The following is a 19,148-nucleotide window of genomic DNA, read 5'->3' on the forward strand; positions in this document are numbered from 1 at the left end:
TGCTGGTTGCTTTCTTATGAAGGTTTGTTCTTTGCTATCCAGACGTGAACACATCCAAGTTTGGCCAATTGATAAACCTTTCCTATTGTTCAGTTTTTAGATGCTTAGGAGAGACTTGATAGAGTTTAACACCTAAAATTTCTGAAAATTCCACCTACACTGAGCACATTCCATCCTGGGAGCTTCAGAGCCTAAGGATTTTTTCTCATAGTTGCTCCCCCCAGCTACTACAAGCCACTGTAGGTGCTGACAGAAGTGATGGTTTGTCACACAATTGGGCTCCTGAAGTGCTTTATAGCTGTGCCTTTACAGAAGTGCACAGCTGCAGAGTGCTTTAACAGTGCCTGATCACACAACATTCTGAAACCTCATTACATGAGACTTCAGATGAAGGCACTCCAAAGCAGAGTGCCTTTGTTAACTTGTGTCAGCGCGCACTGTAAGCAGGGCCAGGCTGATGTAGTCCAGCCCTGCCTCCAATGCTGTTTACAAAACGGGAGGGGGAGAAGGGAGGGGAGGGAGTTTCATTTGGGGTTTGCCCAGCCTGAGCTGGAGGGTGGAGCAGATGGACTGGAGCCCTCCCAACTGAGTTACAGCAGGGAGCGCGCATCTGTCAGTGCCCCATGGTGTTGAGTTTCATAACTGTTCTCAACATATGTCCTGATGAAATGTTGAGGAAGCATGGGCTTAACTTGGAATATTTTTGTCAGACAGAAAAGGACTGTGCTCCAAGAATGAACCAGGAATGCATGGTTAATGAGCATATTACCTCTAGGATTTTGGCCTCATATGTTACAGAAAGCGGAATGTGTGTAGCGAAAGTAGGTACGTAAGGAATTGCTGGAGGAGAGAGTATCACTTCAATGGTTAAACAAAGATAAAAGTTGCCCTGAAGCTAGTAAGAATTATATCTTACTATAAAGTGCTAAAAAAGTTCAAGTAGCCTGAGAAACTAGAACCTAATCATCTCAAACTGGACTTCTAAAATCAGTCTATACTTTTGACCTTAATCTTTTTGCTTCATTTTCTCAACTCTAAAATGAGGACAATACCAGCTCCTCACCTTATAAGACGTGATATAAGGAAAATTAATTTACGTATGTAAAGTATTCTAATAAAGTTGGAATGAGTATGTTAGAAGATTGAATTTTTCTCCAGGGTAGGCCTGGAATAATATACAATAGTGAAGAAGGTGTGAAGACATATTTGGGTAAAATACTGGGTAACTGTTCATTAAATGAGCACTGTCCATCCCAAATACTAAATAAGGCAAGGGTTTTAAGAAAAATATAATATGCAAATAAGAAGTACAAAAATTATATACAAATAAAATAATAAAACACAAGATACATACATAGGGGCCAAATTAAATTTGCACTGGCAACTAATTCTGGCATTTCCTAAATTTTGAATGCTTGACTCTGCAACCATAGCTATCTTTAAATGTAGTTTTTTACATGTAATGTACATGTATATTATGGTAAGGACTATTTGTCTTCTTTGTATTTATTTAGACAGGTTTAATAAGTTTGAAGTTTGTTGACTTTTGAATATATTGCCACTGCCTTCTTTGTGGTATGCCAGTAACAACTCTTTAGGAGTTAGGAAAAGTGATTAAATAACACACAAAAGATGTCAAATGATACCGTTAAGATGATTGACTTTAAAATGCAAAATAAAGTCAATTGAGAGCGATTACTGGAGCTAATCATTTTAGGCTTGCCTTTGAAAAATGCATCTTCATTTACAATTGAAAACAAATGCTGTTTTTGCTGTTTAGTATTCATGTAGGTAGAGTTAGCCTGTTGACTAGAGAAGACATTATAACATAAATGCTATCTTCAAAATGTATTTTTTACTAATTTCCTGGTGTTTGTAATATATATATTTAGCTCCACAGAGGAAGTAATATGGCTTCCTTTAGTATTCCAAGTATAAATTTACTCAGCAGATTTGGTTTATTAAAATGTAAATAATGGGATATGGAACATTTGGCAAATGAAAAATCCAAGAGGAGTATAAACAGTTTTATTTATCGTTCATGTTTCAAGTCATTTATTGAAACACACCTTGCAGTAACAGCCACTGAGTATTAGCTATGAAGTTCTCATCATGGCTTGAATAGTATCTAACAGGTCAAGCTATTTGTATGTTTAATAGGTTCACAGTGTTTCAAATGTACCTCAAGAAACAACGTCTTAGGTTACATTCAGAAAAAAAGTACATTCAGTATGCCTACGATTCAGTTCAACATTGTTTCAAATTAATTATTCCTCTTTAATTGCTTTATATAAACAGAAATGACCTATTCATTTAAAGAAAATCTATCAGCACAGAATGAATTCTCTCTTATAAACAAGCAAGATGAACTTGACCTTGTTTGAACTTGTTTTGATGTGGCCCAGATGGTAGGCTACATGCTTGAATAGCAGGCTAGAGCTGAGGAAAAACTCATATAGCAAGATCTAGATTTATAGCCATTTGCAAATTCCTACCTTGTATTGTCCTTTCAGCATCTGTTCTGCCCCCGCTGCGGTCAGCTTCTATCTCTGGGGTCAGAGAGTCTAGAAGCACAGAAAGGTATGACTGACACATATTTCATTCAGTTCTTATAGCCCTTTTTACAACCTGTTACTCCAATGCTGAATTACAATACAACCAACCTTTGTCACTTTTTTAAATGTTGAACAATGACTGGAGGCCAAGACAATCTTTTTTTTTTGACTATAGGAAGATTAATGAGCAATAGATTTTTAAGCGGGGGAGGGGAATCAACAAAAAATAACTTCTCAGGCCAATAATGTAAAGTTTTTCTAGTTTCATTTGAATTAAATAATTTGTGCATATATTATATAAAATGGCATCACAATGAATTGAGAAGTATCATCAAAAGGAGCAAAAAAAGAAAACATTTCTGTTACAGAAGAAAAATACTTTTCATCAATACAATCAACTCCGTCTGGCACTTAAACTTGCGGTTAACAACACACAGGCAAAAAGTGGCTTCTTACCATTTAGGACCCTGAGACTATCCGTTGAAGTTGCCTGTTTCAGTGTCTGTTCTGCTTGTTCCCGGCGCTTAGTCTCAAATTCAAGTGCTTCCTGCAATTTCCTCTTTGCTTTCTTTTCTTTCTTTAACCTTTTCTGAATTATTGCTGGGAAAAAGAATATCAGTACAGTCAAGTTAATTCTACTTATGGGTTTCTGAAATGATACATCTGCAATATTTCATATTCTCTGAATCATTGTCTATATGTAGTTAGGACATGCTTCCACTGCATTGGGTTATTTTAACAATTATTCTATACAGTTAGAAGCTATATGTAATATTTAGCTACTGTTTAAAGGATTCTCTTATAAATATGGGCAAAGATGTATGAAGTCCAAAATTCCACAACCAAGGATCTGGTCATCAATTTTACCTTTTGCATTATCTCACATGAATATTCTCATCTCTTCCAGTTTTGTTTACGGTTGTCATGTTCTTCCAGAAATAAGTCCACGTGAGCAGACAGCTGGTGCGTGCTCAGTGACGTTATCCTCTGCTTGCCTGTTTGCCTCTCTCCCACAAGGGGGAGTTGTAACTGTTTGCAGTATCCCTACCCCACCTGGGTGCTACACCTCAGGCCTGCTAAAGAGGAGGCTCAGAAAAGCAGATATGAGAATAGGAATTTGCAGTGTGATATCCTTTACTCTTCAGCCTAAGACACCAGCCTCTGTAGAGTTTCTGCATTTCCAGCCATGTTGCTGCTGCCTTCCCCATTTTTCCTCATGGTGCCCACTCTCCTTCCCAACTTACATTTCTTTAACCAAATCTTATTAGTTGTGCTCTTTTTTTATTCTGTCTCCTTTCCTCTCCACTGATTCACTCACATTCTTTATCAAGCCAGAAGGAGGTGTATAATATAAATCTCTCTCTAAATCCTGCAACAAAGCTACCTGAACTTTGCAGCAACAACAGTGCTGGAGCACCTGTCAGACTAGACATCAGACTGCTGTCTAAAATGTATGGAAAAATATACAAACAAATTAGGTGTGCTATAAAATTAAATGTCCTGGTTCCAATCTAACAAGCCTTCCATCTACACACAATGACCTGCTTTAACTAGAGTTCTGCTTGCAAAGAGCTTGCAGGACCAGGACAAAAATGGAGCACACGGGTGACACTTATTTGGACAGAATTCAATATAAATCCTCATTTCTATATGCTGTCAATGTGCTTCTCCAGACCTTACAGCCATAGTTTGTATGACTTTTGTGTAATGGAGATTAAAGAGCCTTATTGCAGAATTTAGATCCCTGATGCAGTGAAGTAGCATTCTGGGATTCATGTAGGGGTTTGGACCCCTGAGATCCCTTCCAATCCTATGATTCTTTGAAAGTAATGTGAACAGACCTTTGTAAATCACGGCAAGTCAAAGCAAACTGCTAAAGAACATGTGAGCATGTTTCCCTCCCCCTGACCTAAGAGTTCCTTCTTCAGTTTTCCATAATTATTGTTCAAGTAACATGGGTCTTTCACACCTTCTTATTTCCGCCAATAACCCATTCTCTGTAAAGCCTACTACAATTCAAATGACCAAATAAGAGGAAATGCTGTTGAAAAGTGAAAGCCATTTTTAAAGCCATATTCTAAGATCAAGGCATTCTCTGGATAATCCAGTGCATTTTGTGTCTGAACAATTCTCTCTGCATGGCACTTAAGTTCTTTGGGCCTAAGACATGGATTAATTCATTCTGCATAGTACCAACCCCACTATGTATTGGTATACACTATTGATGCATCAGTAAATTAGTAAATAAGAGTAAATTTATCATCTTCTACAAATTATAAATTAAATGCATCTTGAGTCACTTCAATATTTTTCATGATAAGTACTTTGCAACTGACTTTAATAAATGTGAAGCAAACATATGTTGCTTTTTGAATTAAAATGTCATCATGGCTGACACGTTGTAGATGTGACTATGGCAGTCAGAGACAGAATTAGCAAACCCTTACTGTGTAGCTGCCCACAAAAAAAAAAATATTATCCTGTTTTTACTACCTGATCAGACACCAGTCACTAATTGGAAGACATGCATATTAGAAGGAAAAGGTACAGTAAATTAGATAAAGAAAAAAAAATGTGTAGTAAATACAGTGGCAGTTAATTGATGTTGCCTAAAATGCCTGAAATATTCAGATAAACATATACTAAACAAACTGAGATTTCTGCTGAATTTATATGACCTATTACGGGTAGCTATTTGGATTGGTTACCTAAAACTGGATTTATATAAAGGAATACAAGCTGTTTGTGAAGAACATATGTTTATGTTCCAAGTTTTAAGCGTATTGCTAGAAGTCTCAAACATATTCATAGTGAGTCACATCCTGAGAATGATCTTACGGGCCTTCTTTCCCTTGCACTAATGCTTCCATTAATGTTTGTGCAGTGTCCTTTTGGAAATGATTGCTTCCATGGAAAATGATCATTAGAATAGCATGCAGGAATTTTTAAACTCCCTTCTAGCAAGAAATGTGTTCTTAAAATAATCGCACCTTTCCACTTTATTCTTTTCACCTCCTTGATTCTGTTTATCTTCAAGCACAGCCCATCACCTATCATCTTTTTATAGAAAGGTGGCCTCTAGGGGAGGCAACTGCCATCATTGTTTTACTTTATCACGTGTACCACTTTTAGTGCCAAATCTCAAACCTCCTTGCCCTAACTGTCCTACCAGCTGTAATGTCATCATTAGTGGTACAAATCAGAAAGACACGATGTGCAACACTGATGATACAACAGCCAATTACCTCAGTATCCCACAGAAAAACAGGGATTATCAAGTGATCCTCCTCAGTCTGTAATCTTAACCCCTCTGCTGGACCTCAGTTTGCTTGTCTGTGAAACAGGCATACTACCCAATGCGTTGTGAGCATGTTGCGAAGCTTAGAATTGTGCAGTACTGTAAATAATACTTGAAATCCTCAGGAAGTTGTTTATAAGGTATTATTGGTATAATCATACTGAATTAAATAGGTCAGGTATAGTTTTAGTGAAGATTCAGTGTACAGGTGTGGGAATTATTAATAGTTATGAAGTTTAATGATTCATTCTCACCTGTTTAAAAGGTAGTGTGTGAGTCATGTAGCTGTGGTGATCAAGAAATTATGTGAGAGGCAAGGATCTCTTAGGGTGATATCTTTTATTGGACCAACTATGTAGTTGGGATGTAGTTAGACAAGTTTTTAAATGTCTTGCAGTTGAAAGCTGCTTTAACTATCCCAACTACACAGTTGGTCCAATAAAAGATATCAGCCTCAGAAATCCTTGCCTCTGTTTAAAAGGTAAATTTATAGTGTAACAGTCATGCCCTCTAGTGGGAAGAGGCATTAAATAGGGTTATAGTGCTACTCAATAATGTAACCCTACTCAGGGTATAACACTACTGATTATGAATCCAAGTGTCCTCATTTCAAGCTTCTACACAGACATTTCTTGCTTAGCTATTTTGTCAAACTAGTAAACTACCCTAAGAACAGAATTATACATTTAGCATGCCAAAAATATAGATGACTTGTCATGATCCATGTTGAACATCCTGTGAGCACAAGAGGTTAACTGCCCCATACAATGTAATTAAATAACACAATGCAATGATAAATGCAGAAAAATAAAGTAGTAAACCTAGAAGAATACTCTCAAAATGCAAACAGTTCATGAAAAATCATTTTTAAGTGCCTGACTTTTATAGTTATTGTTTACAATGTCAAATAAAAGAGCTAAAATGAAATTGAAAAAAGTATCTGATGCATGCATATCCTTTACAGGGGTTTAAAGTCAGCACCTGAATTGCTGTTCCTTTTACCTTAATTCAGATTCATAGCAAGTCGTTCTATGAACAAGTAGGTAGCCTAGTATGGATAAACTAAAAGATTCACTATTCAATATTGTTATATCTTATTACCTCTGGGTTGCCCAAAATTGTGTATCTTATGAGATGCTTACAATATTAGATAGTTTAGTACTCATAAAGTTCAAATTGGTGTTGTTATCCTATAATAAAGAATAAAACAATAATATTAATAATATTAACTTTGACTTTATGAATGCTGAACTGTCTGATCTCCTAAATATTATTCCTATTGTTGTTATTATCTATTCACATAAAAACCAAAATAATGATGCTAAAAATTGGTGATGATAAACAAAAATTAATAAAGGCTGAGTTAGGATTAATGAAATGCACCTCCTGCTAAAAGCCAAAATTGGTCAAAGTTTGGTTTTATATCCAACAACATGATTTCATAATTTTGAATGTGTTATGAATAAGTATATGCCTGTCTTTACCTCTTCATGACATGTTATATCAAAAGAGCTTCCAGCAAAAAGCTGAGAAAAGGGAAGGTCTGGGTTCAAATCCTGCTCACTTATTATGCAGAATCAGGCAAGCTACTAACTTCCTAGATTGCAGTCAGTGTGGCTATAAAATGAGGTAGAAAGAAGGGTTCTATTCAAAACCAGATGTTGCACCAGAAATGAGCTTTCATGGGTAAATACATTACAAAGAGGTTATGTGTGCTTACAAAACAGTCTAAGTGTTTGTGAAATACCTCTGTTCTTCTGTTCCACAGCCAACTGTTTTTCAAGAGTTTCCCTCAGTTCTCGTTCCCTGAACAACTCCATCTTCAGCTCTGTCTTTTCCAGTTGGACTTGTTTCTCTTGAGCTCTGGCATTGTCTATGGCAACCTTTAATAGGCCCTGTTAAAAAATAAAGTTGAACAGTGTAATGTTGGGGAATGTAAAACAGCTGACATAATAAATAACTGCTGTTGTTCTTCCTTGATTAGACATGTGAGATTTTACAAATGAAATAATCCTGTTACCAGGTCACTGTTACATGGGGTCACATATCAGCCTAATAAGCCTTCCTATTATCATTTTTATATACTGAAACACATTTTAACAGGTGGACAAGCTATCTGAAAAAACACATAGGGTAAAGTTTTCAAAAAGAAAAACTCCACTCAGGCTTCATTTGTGCTTACAATGTATGCAAAAATGTTGCAGGGCTTGACCTCTCTGAGACAGGAAAGCACAACAGTATCACCCTGTACAAATGAGGGCTTCTGCATCTAAGGACGAAGTTTGTCCCCAAGTGAAAACAAGTGATGGTTTCAATATTGCCCATTTTTCAGTTTTCCTCTGAAGGACAGCTTTAATTTTCATTGTGAGCTCCCTATGACCCTGGCTAGTGGGGACAGCATTGTTCTTCTTCTAATTAGTATTATTATTATTGGGTGCATACAGCCATTCACCACAGCTGGTCTACATTCATGATACTTAAAGTCATATGAATGGAGACAGGGAGTGGAATGTACAGGCATTCACTGCCCCAGGAGCCACATGGGGAAACTAGTGTAAATAATTTGGAGTGGGAGGAGACACAGGATCGGGAGGGAGGGGAGTAGTAGGTCCAGGGTGAGGGTTGATGGGTCTGGTGGGGGTTGGTGGGATTGGGGGGCTTGAGGGTCTGCAGGGGGGGCTGTCCATCCGGGGATGGGGGCCTCGGGGGCTAAAAATAGCCTGGTCATGGTTGAGGGGGTAGAAAGAACACAGCTGTGTTGAGCAGCTGGGCCTTCCCAGCCCCAGCACTGCACTCCAAATGTATGTAGGCATTCGAAAGACTGGGTTAACCCATTCCCAGTTTAAGTTAGTTTACCTCCTCAGGTGAACTAACTTAGATCTGGCCCACTATTTCAGGGGGGGGGGATCTAAATCCCTGTGAACCAGATTGCAACTCCTGGGGCAGCCATGATGCCTCTCAATGAAAGTGCAACTCCTGTCTGGCTCAAACTCTATGGCCCCTCTCTTTAGTTCACTCACCTGCCATGCCTTGATCTTATTATCAAACAGTGTTTAGGGAAGGCTACCAACAGGCCTCAGTGTGAACCTCAAAACTACTAGTTTTCCCCTGGGTCTCATTCCAGTCCTCCATCCTAACAGGTCACTCCTGGCTTGACTAGGCCCCTCTAGGGCACCTGTAGCCTTAGGAACAAATTGTATGGCTCCTTTCCCTCCCCTACGCCATGCCCCAAGCCTCACAGGTGTTACAATTATGTTGTTACCTATGTTGAGGCCTCAGCTTCCCCAGCCTCCGTCCCTTTCAATCTCACCAGACCCATTTGCCTAGGCTCACTATACCAGGCCTGGCATGAAGGCACTAGCTTCACTCTTATCACTCTCTGGGTCCCTCGCCTTTGTCCACCAGGCCCCTAACCCACTGGGGCTGTGCTCTTCCAGCACTGGGCTCCTGGCCCCTATCTCATTGTGCCCTTGCCAGACACTGAGCTCCTGGCCCCTGTCTCAGTGTGCGCCTCTTGGGAAGTGAGTCTCTGTGACCCCCATCTTACTGTGCCCCTCTCGGGCAGTGGGTCCCTTCACCCTGCCCCCCCATTTGTTCAGTAGCCTTTTACTGCACCTCACTGGGCTCAATACTAGCTCAGTCCTTGAGCACAGCCCTGGCAACGGCTCCAGGCACTTCTGTGCCTCACAGGCACTAACGGGACCTCCAAAACCACCCCTTATAGTCCCAGTCCAAACCACCACTATAAACAGCAACATAAATATAAGCCCCTGGGCTATAACGTAATAGTAACAATGGAAACAGTCCTCTGCCCCTTTAAGAGGGAAAACATTTACCACTGATATAGCCTGCCTCCTTGCCAAGGTAACTTGTGAGCTCCCAGGGCCTCACTACTCCTGTAGGCAGCACACAGACAGTCAAGTATCCCTGGGTATCTCTCCTGGGCAGGAGCTGCTTCCCCTAGCAGCTGCCAGGAAGAGACTCCTCTGCCAGCCCCAGCCTTGGTCTTATATGATCTCAGGGTCTTGCCTATATCCAGTCAGCTGACCGCTTACAGGTGGCTGCTAACTGCCTCATTTGCTCTGTTGCCCTGGCAGCTGGTGCACCCTGCCTGCCCTGCAGCACTCCCTGCCTGTGCTGTCTTTATCTTAAAATAACAGAGAACCTGGCCTCTCTGTTACACCCTGTGAACATCTGCACAGATGGACATTTAGATCAACCTAACCCTAGTTACGTCAATCCAAATGTAATGGCTGTATGTACTCATTATTAGTGGTGGTGGTGGCATCATGTTTTTATTGTGTCCTTATAAACCACAAATGAGATCAGAGTCTCTTTCTGAAAAGCACATAGACACATAGTCAAAAAGATTCCTATGCTCCCTGCATTGAAGTTGAGACCCTATGGCAGAAGACAAGCTACAAGTACTTCACCTTCTCTTGACAAAAAAACTGGAAGGGTTTCTCAGTATCACATTGAATTTATGCTCAAGAAAATAGAAAGAACCCAAAATGGCCAATAGTCTGATAGGTATGCAGCTGGTATGTACCTGGCTAGGTGCATGGAAGGGAATTTGGGTTCAAGGTCTCCTATGTCTGATGTGAAGTAGGGTCTTAAATCTGGATCTTCCATACGCCAAGGGACTAATTAGAAGATGGGTAATATGGAAGAAAGTCTCCGGTTGAAGCTGTTCTCCTTTGCATAAATAATTACACTTCAGTAGAACAGATTTCTGAATCTGACTTTCTTCATATCCCTGGTGAATGCTTTGACAACTGGGCTATAGAATTAGTCCCTCCCTTTGTCCCAGTGAATATTTATTATTTATTTATACAAAGTGAAACAGCTCCACAAGACAAACTGAAAAATAAAGACAGAGACAGACTTTCCACTCACATGGGTTGAATGAGACCAAGAATCAAGTCCCTCCTGGAATGAATATTTAATTTGGTATATAAAGTCTGAAAACAACTATGACAGGACAGCTTGAAGGAAATTGCCCCAAAATAGTCAGTATCATGGATGCTCAAGACAGTATCTGGGGTGCTCAGATAAATGAAAAAGTTTAGATTCAAATTCCTGCTTCTAATCTGGCAGCATGAAGAATTGAGACAATGCCATGTTCTTGGTAGTGTCCTGCCACCATGTTACTATATATTCTGAGATGCAGGGTGATCTCTTTCCAGTCCTGGTTTCCAATGGAAAACTGTTAATGTCTCAATGAGTTACTGAAAAAAGAATGAAATATTGGAAATATTTGCAGAAAGGGAAAACAGGTGCCCACCAAGCTCTCCTTTTCATGTCTCTTCTTCTAGCATTACTATTTTCAAGGTCTACCAAACCACTTCCCCCAGACTCCTTATTAAGAATCCTTTTAAGAATCTATCATATCTTTTTAGTGGTTTTCATTCCCTTCCATACTCAACATTTTGCTTCAATCTTCTCTAATTCAGGGTTCTATCCTTCACAATGCTAGCACACACAAAGCAAAAGGAGTGATACTTCTGCTGTATTTAGGACTGGTGAAGCACCACCTGGAGTACTGGTGTGTAATGTTGGGCACTACACTTCAAGTAAGACATGGAAAAACTAGAAAGAGTACAGAAGAAAACAACAAAAATGATTAGAGGTCTAGAAAACATGACATACACAACATGGTTGGAAGAACTGGGATTATTTAGTCTGAGAAATGGAAGACAGAAGATGGGACAACTCTCTTCAGATACCTGAAGGCTGCTTAAAAGAAGATGGTGATGAACTATTCTCCATAGCTGTAGGGGAATGGACAAGGAAATTGCAATGATGAAAATTTAGGTTGGCTATGATGAAGGACTTTCTAAATATGAAAGTGATTAAGCACTGGAATAGGTTATCTAGAGAGGTTCTGGAATCTCATACTTTCAAAGCTTTTAAGAGCAGGTTGGACACAATTGTCTGGAATGGTTTAAAAAGGAATGATCCTGTTTTGAGCAGAAGCTGGACTTGAGTAACTAAAGTCCCTTTCATCCATATTTTTCTACAATTCTGTATTTCATAAAAATAGTTTAAAAGTTGTGATAATCCTCATGAAAAGACGGAAAAACTATTTAAAATATTTATAAAGAAAGTCATGTTTCCATTAAGAAACCTGGACAGAACTTTATGGGGCTAAACATAAAATCATATATACATGTTCAGAACCAAGAACAACTTAAAATTAAAAAAAAAGAAAATCCTTTTGCGGAGTATTTTTACGTTTTAATGAAAATCTGTACTTTCTCCAATATTTTTTCTTAAAAGAAATCTATTTATTTAGATCCTCACAATCATTTTTCATATACAGGACACTTCTAAACTAATGACAATTTTAAAACGGTGGACTAAAATGTGGGTTTTTCTTCTATTATGTTATCCTCTTCTGATAGTACTTAACATCAAGAAGATTCTAATCTCCCTTTTTTTCTCTGACCAGAAGATGTGGATAACCCAAATCACTCATAAATCCAAATCAGGAAAAGCCATATAAAAAGTCTCCCTGATGCAAAATAAATTAGCCCAGAATTTCTAAGCTGCAAACTGCCCTCCCCCGCATTCTGACAATCCATCTTGTTTAACAATAAAATCGAGCTGCTAAGGCAACTGCCATCTTTACTCAATTCAGCAACATTCATGTACATGTTTCTTCTTCATCAGGAACAAACAATTAGTAACAAATGAAAGAGATCATTACATCAAGTGCCCTTTTAGATCACCCCAATTAAAACTTTAGTTTAGCTGTATTTTAATTCTAAGATACCAAATTCTAATTTTCTGCTCTGATTGCTCTTGTTGACTTATCTTTGAAAGATGTACTCTCAGTGCAAAGCCTAGAGATTATTTAGCAAGACGCCAATGTTGGCACCACTTAATGTGTTGATTGGTTGTATTATCAGTAGCAGTTTAAAATAAATTACTATTAAACTATTATTGTCCTTGGCTAACAAAACACAATATTTTGGTGTTCTTTAAATATGAAACAATCATTATGAATAAATATGGAAGAAATGCTGAACTGCAACACCAATGTGTGTAATTTTATATTAGGAACCTCTGCAAAGTATGAAGTTGCTAAAAGCATATTAAATTTCTATTGAATTTCTACACCATACCTCCTCCCCCAACCCTTTCTTTTTTTATACTTGCTCCTAACATCACTAATGGTAATACATTACCTATTGCTGCTGATTATGTCTGAAAAATATTAGCTTTTTGGAGCCAAGACCCACTAGGGACTACTTATAAGCTATACAAAATTGTTTCATTTTTAGAAGTTAAATCAGTGCACATAAGTAGGCGTCCAATGTGGGAAAAAAATCTGCGGTAGAGCCAAACTGATGTATATGCAAAAGTGCTGCTGCTGCCAATGACAGCTCTAATGCAAAAATACTGGAAACATTCAATATCTGCCTTCAATACAGCAGAGGGCTGAGGAAAAACAACTAAAGAGTCAGCATTTAAAAATCATCAGTACACCTCAGAACAAGCAGCAGTAATAGTCATTTCAAGTTGTATGAAATTCTACGAATTCTACCAGTAGATCATCTGCAAAAGATTACACAAAATAGAGTATGTCCAACTTGTATTTGCTATGGATAATCCTCTAAACTGATATTAAATCAATATGCTGCCAATGACAATGAAAATCAGTGCAACAGAGGACATAAACAAAAACAAAATATTTCCCTGTAGGGAAGGTCAGTTTTTGTGGGGGCTGGATAATAATAATTGTAATAAACATGCTCCGGTTCCAGATCTGTTTGTAATACAGTATAGCTCTCTCTATGATAACCTGGGCCAGACTTTCAGTGCAGAATGTAATTCTCCTCCTTTATACTACTATTAACAATATTTTTTAACTTACATTTACTAATAAAATGTTAAATATTCACATAGAAGCTCCTGTTTCCTTAGATATTTATTTATTTATTTCCAGTTATAAATTCTTCAAGAGCAATTTTCTTACAAAAGGATCATTTTTTCCTTCTCATATTACTATAACTCAAGTAACTTAAGTACAGGGTAGACTATAGATCCCATTGGAAATTAGACTAACATTACACTTGGCCACAAGGCCAGGATCATCCTTTACTATTTTTAGAAAGTACCAAGGCTGAAACTGACAAAAATAAATGATATGACTCATTAAAGTATATATTTTTGGTAGAAAGTGGAAAATACAAAGAAGTTCCTTTTCTCTATAGTCAGGCCTACTGCATGTTCTATGGACCAGAATCTAAGGAATAAATATAAAGCAATTACACTAGAATACAATTAAGACAGTTTACTAGATCACAGAACATATAAAGAATAGAGTGCATGCTTTAGCTTAACTTGTGCCATTGAGAAGAAAGCTATGTGTGTCCCTGTGACACTTACTGAGTTGCTTTAATGCAGCTGAAGCTGGGTGAACTATTAGAATTCACTTAAAGATTTTTGTTCCTTCTTAGTTTACAAATTTTTAACTTTACAAATTTATTCATTATTAAAAAAATTATCCAATGAATGATTCACAAAATGTATATCGACCTATAGATTACTTGCTAACTCTTCTCCACAACTAATGTTTTGAATATGCTATTCATAATTGATTACTCCCTCTGTTGAATAAGTAACCCAAGAAACATTGTGTTTCTGTATTCTTCCAACAGATGACTCTTGAAAGAGCTTTTTTAAATACCTCCAATATGAATACATCAGCAAATGCACACTTGCACAGGTATATATGATATTCCCTTCCCATTAACATCCTTATGAAACCAGAAAAGAAAGAAACCTTTACTGTCCTGAATTAAACCACAGGGCAAACACTGCTGAAGCAAAACTGCAGATTTTGTTTGTGTTAATACCTGCAAGTATTTTTCTGTAGTATTCACTCATATCTAAGTGCAGTGCAGAAAACTTCCAACTCTAAAATGAGTCGTCTTTTTTTTTTTCTTTATTTTAAAATAAACTTAGTTGTAAACTTCTTGTGGATTGCTCTTTTAATTATATATGGATGTCGTGCTTAAAAAAATCTGCTCGTATTTAAAAGGACTCAGTAACAAAATACTACAGTGCCAGCAATCACAATACGATTCTAAATATGAGGGTGCCACTTATTGGGCTAAAGACAAAAATTACACATAAACCAGTATAAGTGATTGGACACTGCTTCAAATCTGTAACACAACAAAAGTTCAGCGTATATAAACTGCTTTCAAAATGACCAAAATGAGTTTAAGATGAACCTGGATGGATGTAATATTAAACTTAACTGATTTAGGTTAAACCAGTTTATTGAACTTCTGTCCCAGATTACCTCCAGATTTAAGTTAACTCATAGTCTTCCAGCATCCCAGGATGCTGTGTACCTCCCCGCAGCCCCCACCGCCCTTGCAGGGTGGGTGGGTGGGCTAGCCTTGGCCCAAGCTGTCTGCTCCAGCCAAGTAGGGAGGCATGCTTAAGCATCCCCCAACTTCTGGCCTGGGCCACTGCAGGCATGTGGCTGCATTTCCAGAATCAAAAGTGAATGTCTGTTCACTTGTTTATCAGTTCTATCTATGCAGCTTATATTAACCTGTGAAGACTGAATCGATTCAGCCTTGGGCTTTTTCACTATTTCTACTTAGCCTTGATATTGATGGTAGAGAGACAGCCTGAACAATAAGGTCCTAAAATTTAAAGTTGCCTTACTGCTACTACAGAATATTACAATGAGCCATTAATGTACTGTATTTCAGGGTAGTGATTCTGAACCAGGGTGCCACAGTACCTGAGGGTGCCTTGAGATCCTCTCAAGTGTGCTAGGAGGTGCCACACAATGTTAACTGTGTTAGGTTTAAAACATGGTTCACAAAATAAAACCAGAGATTTCAAAAAGAAATCCATAGTTTTTGGTCCTTCTGAGTTCTTTGCAAAAGAAGAACGACTCTACTTTTATTTTGTAGGTAAAAAAGACAGAAAACTAAGAGCTATCATGTTCCAATGGGTGCCTTGAGTCTATTTAGGGATAGCTTGAGCCTAAAAAGTTTAAGAATCACTGATTTAAGATAATACCGTAGTAGCCAATGGCTCAATGGCAGAATACCATAGTATTTTATGGAGAAGAAAAAAAGTAATATACATGGAGAAGAGGACCCACGTATCACTTAACTGCACCTATTTAGCAAAAAATACTTTCTAGTCCCTTTTCATTATTAAGTCCCCATACCCCTGGCCAAATAGAAGCAGCTCTTCCTTGGTCAGGCTCCTTTACCTATGCATTTCTGCAGTGCCTAGAACAAAGTGATATTTTATTATTTATTTTATGAGAGTTGTTTATTATTTGCATTACCACACTACTGTGTCAGAATTATGACTCAACTGTTCTCATTGCTAAATGAACACATGCAAACTTAGCATATATGCATCTAATAAAAAAATTGTAATGTTAACTACTTTACAGATACAAAATAAAAATATGAATATAAAACTAAACATTTTATTTTTGTTTCCATAAGTGCTTTGAAAGAACTAACAAAAATAAACCCTAGATTTAATAAGAAAGAAAGAAACCACACTGCAGGCTAAGAAAGACAGGGAAAAGTCTACAAACTTCAGCAGTTGCTTTGATAAGCAGGCCTACCTTACACTGCTTTACAACTGGAACGATACCACTTCACAACAGCTGAGACTTTAACCCTATCTCTTTAAATATAATATTGCAGACCTGAGTTTATTTTCATAGCGTTTAAGTCCTTGCCTAAAGAATCTGAAGAACAGTAATCACTAGGCAAGCAGATTTACCACTATTGTGTATAGGGTTATTTGCTAAGCATGGGTTTTAAACAGAAATAGATTATTGACAGTGGTTTTCAAAAAAAGAAAATCAGCTTTTCTACACAGGTAGCAAGCTGATTAGTTTTTAAATGGTACCCTAATAGTGTGTTTGCACAGGGTAGACAGGGAAGAAACTTCTTTGGAGGATAGGATACTGCTTGGAAAGCATCCTTTACCACTGGGTGCATGTGAGAGATTTCCACTCATTCATGGAAACCATATAAACAGCACTGATCAAATCCAGAAGAAGTCTTGTCCAGCTTGGTTAAACTGATAGGCTGTCTGCATAATATGGGAACTCAAAGTAAAAAGCAGGAAAGCAGTATACTACAATTAAAAAAGACATGAACATTTGTATGGGTATTATGGCCTTTTATTTTTAACCAGTTCACCAAAGGTGAGAACAGGAATAGATGCCTAGGGGAGTTGTGGACTCTCTATCACTGGAGGTGTTCAAGAGGAGGTTGGACAACCACTGGTTAGGGACGATCTAGGTGTAGCAATGCCTATGTTTTATCATGGGTAGTTCCCAGGCTTCTGGGCTTTGCTGGTTGCCCCCTCTCTCACTTTCTGCCATGTGTGCCATGGTGTTTTTAAGCCTTCCTCAGAGGCATTGTGTGCGAGCTGCATCCAAGGCTGTGGGTTTTGACTGGGCTATGCCAATGCTCCTGCTGGAACCAAAGCCAGAGGTTCCTATGTAGAGGAACTTGCCTCTGCATTCAGGGTCAGACCTGTCACCATATTTGGGGTTGGGAAGGAATTTTACTCCATGATCACACTGGCATGGACTATGTGGGGGTTTGCCTTCCTCTGTACGGGGCATGGCCCTCTACCTGGGAACTCTTGAGTATATATTGACAACATTTTATAGAAGCAGGACAATAGCTGCCATGGTCCCCCTGTTTTCCTGTGGCAGGTTAGGGTGTTAGGTCTGTGCTGTGTCAGGGTTGAGGGTAGTCTTATGTAGAGTTTAGATTATGGATTTTATAGGAAGATTTGGATAGAGCTGATCCTGCCTTAGGTGGGGAGTTGGATTAGATGACCTCTGGAGGTCCCTTCCAGCCTAATTTCTCTATGAAAGGTAACATTAGAAAAAATCTAAATAATCTGAAGCCCACATTTTCTGAAAGAGGAATCTGAATGCAGTCTCAGCAAATTAATCTATACTCATTTATCTTGCAGTAGTGCAACACTCTCATATTCAATCACAAAATTAGCTAACTTGTTGATGCTAAATGCTTTGCTCATTAGTTTCCTGTCCAATGATGTCAAGTACACACATTTGTCAAAAAAAGGTTAAAATTTTACAAGACACTCGAGCTTATGCTGTACTGTGCACTCATATAAATATAGTTTAGTGGTTACTGCCTATCTTTTTCTGAAACAAAAAGAGTGTTGTTTTTGTTCTTATGGCTTTGTTTGAGAGAAGTTTTTCTCTTATTGAAACATCTGCTCTTCTAGTTTGCACTGTCAGGTGCAGGAGACTCCCAAGCCATAAATACTGAGAGTCATACTGAATATTCAAGTAAACCATGGGCAAATAACAACATTTAGCTCTTATATATAAGTCCTTTTCGCCATTAAGCTCAAAGCACTTTACAAAGAAGTATCATTGTCCCCATATTGCAGGTTGGAACACAGAGGCACACTTATGTTAATGATTTGACCAAGGTCACACAGCACATCATTTGCACTATCAGGAAGAATCCAGGTCTCTTGACACCTATTTCTTAATCCTGTCACTGGATAATGAGACTCCATATATGTAGGTGCACAGGCACTTGAGTGCTTTCCTTTGTACATAGTCCAAGTAGCTAGACTATGAGGTCTGAGCTCTGATGGCGCAGCAGACATCCCTCTCCCAAATACTGTGGAATAGCAGTGGAGCTGCCACAATCTCTTCTTTACACTGGAGTAAAGTTTTGGATATGCATATACCAGAATAGAACTGGAGAAAAGGAACCAAATAGCTGTGTCTGGCTGAGACATTGCCTGGCTTTGTCTTTATTTCCACTGATCAGTTGCAGGTCAGTGCACAGCAAGTGGGCTGCTCCAAAACTGACTATGCTCACTAATGATTCCTTGATTTTTGGGTCCTCTAAATAGTGAAAACGGGGCCTAATTTTTCCCTTTCTGTTGCAAATCAGTGTTTCTATCTGGTACTATTTAGCCATATCTGTGTGTTATATATAACTATCCACCCACCTCCAAATGCAAGGCTCACATGAAGATATTGATACTGTAGCAGTGTTCAGATTCAGAGTTTTAATCTGATTATCTGCCCCTCCCTGAGTTGTTTACAGGTAGAACAGAAACTCAGATAACCCTAGCTAGTAAGCTGTTTCATTAACAAATTAATTGGCTCCCTAAATTCCTTCATTTCAAAAGGCAAGACAAAGCTTGATATTTCATTAACTTAAATAAGGTGTCTATTATAATTTATTTCCTCTGTGTTTGCCGTAGAAGGGTTTTTGTAGGGA

General features: G+C 38.3%; 1 protein-coding gene across 6 annotated transcripts in view; it reads right to left on the reverse strand.

Annotated features, from left to right (window-relative positions):
* DACH1 (dachshund family transcription factor 1) overlaps positions 1-19,148 on the reverse strand; it is a 530,916-nt gene that overhangs the window by 47,841 nt on the left and 463,927 nt on the right. For all 6 annotated transcript variants that reach the window (XM_025197329.1, XM_025197328.1, XM_025197326.1 and 3 more), the window contains 3 exons: positions 7,601-7,748; positions 3,012-3,155; positions 2,496-2,564 (listed from right to left, as the gene is read on the reverse strand). In XM_025197329.1, the coding sequence (XP_025053114.1) occupies positions 2,496-2,564; positions 3,012-3,155; positions 7,601-7,748 (361 nt within the window). The remainder of the gene's footprint in view (positions 1-2,495; positions 2,565-3,011; positions 3,156-7,600; positions 7,749-19,148) is intronic.

This window comes from Alligator sinensis, unplaced genomic scaffold, assembly GCF_000455745.1.
Source record: "Alligator sinensis unplaced genomic scaffold, ASM45574v1 scaffold241_1, whole genome shotgun sequence".
Lineage (NCBI taxonomy): Eukaryota > Metazoa > Chordata > Crocodylia > Alligatoridae > Alligator > Alligator sinensis.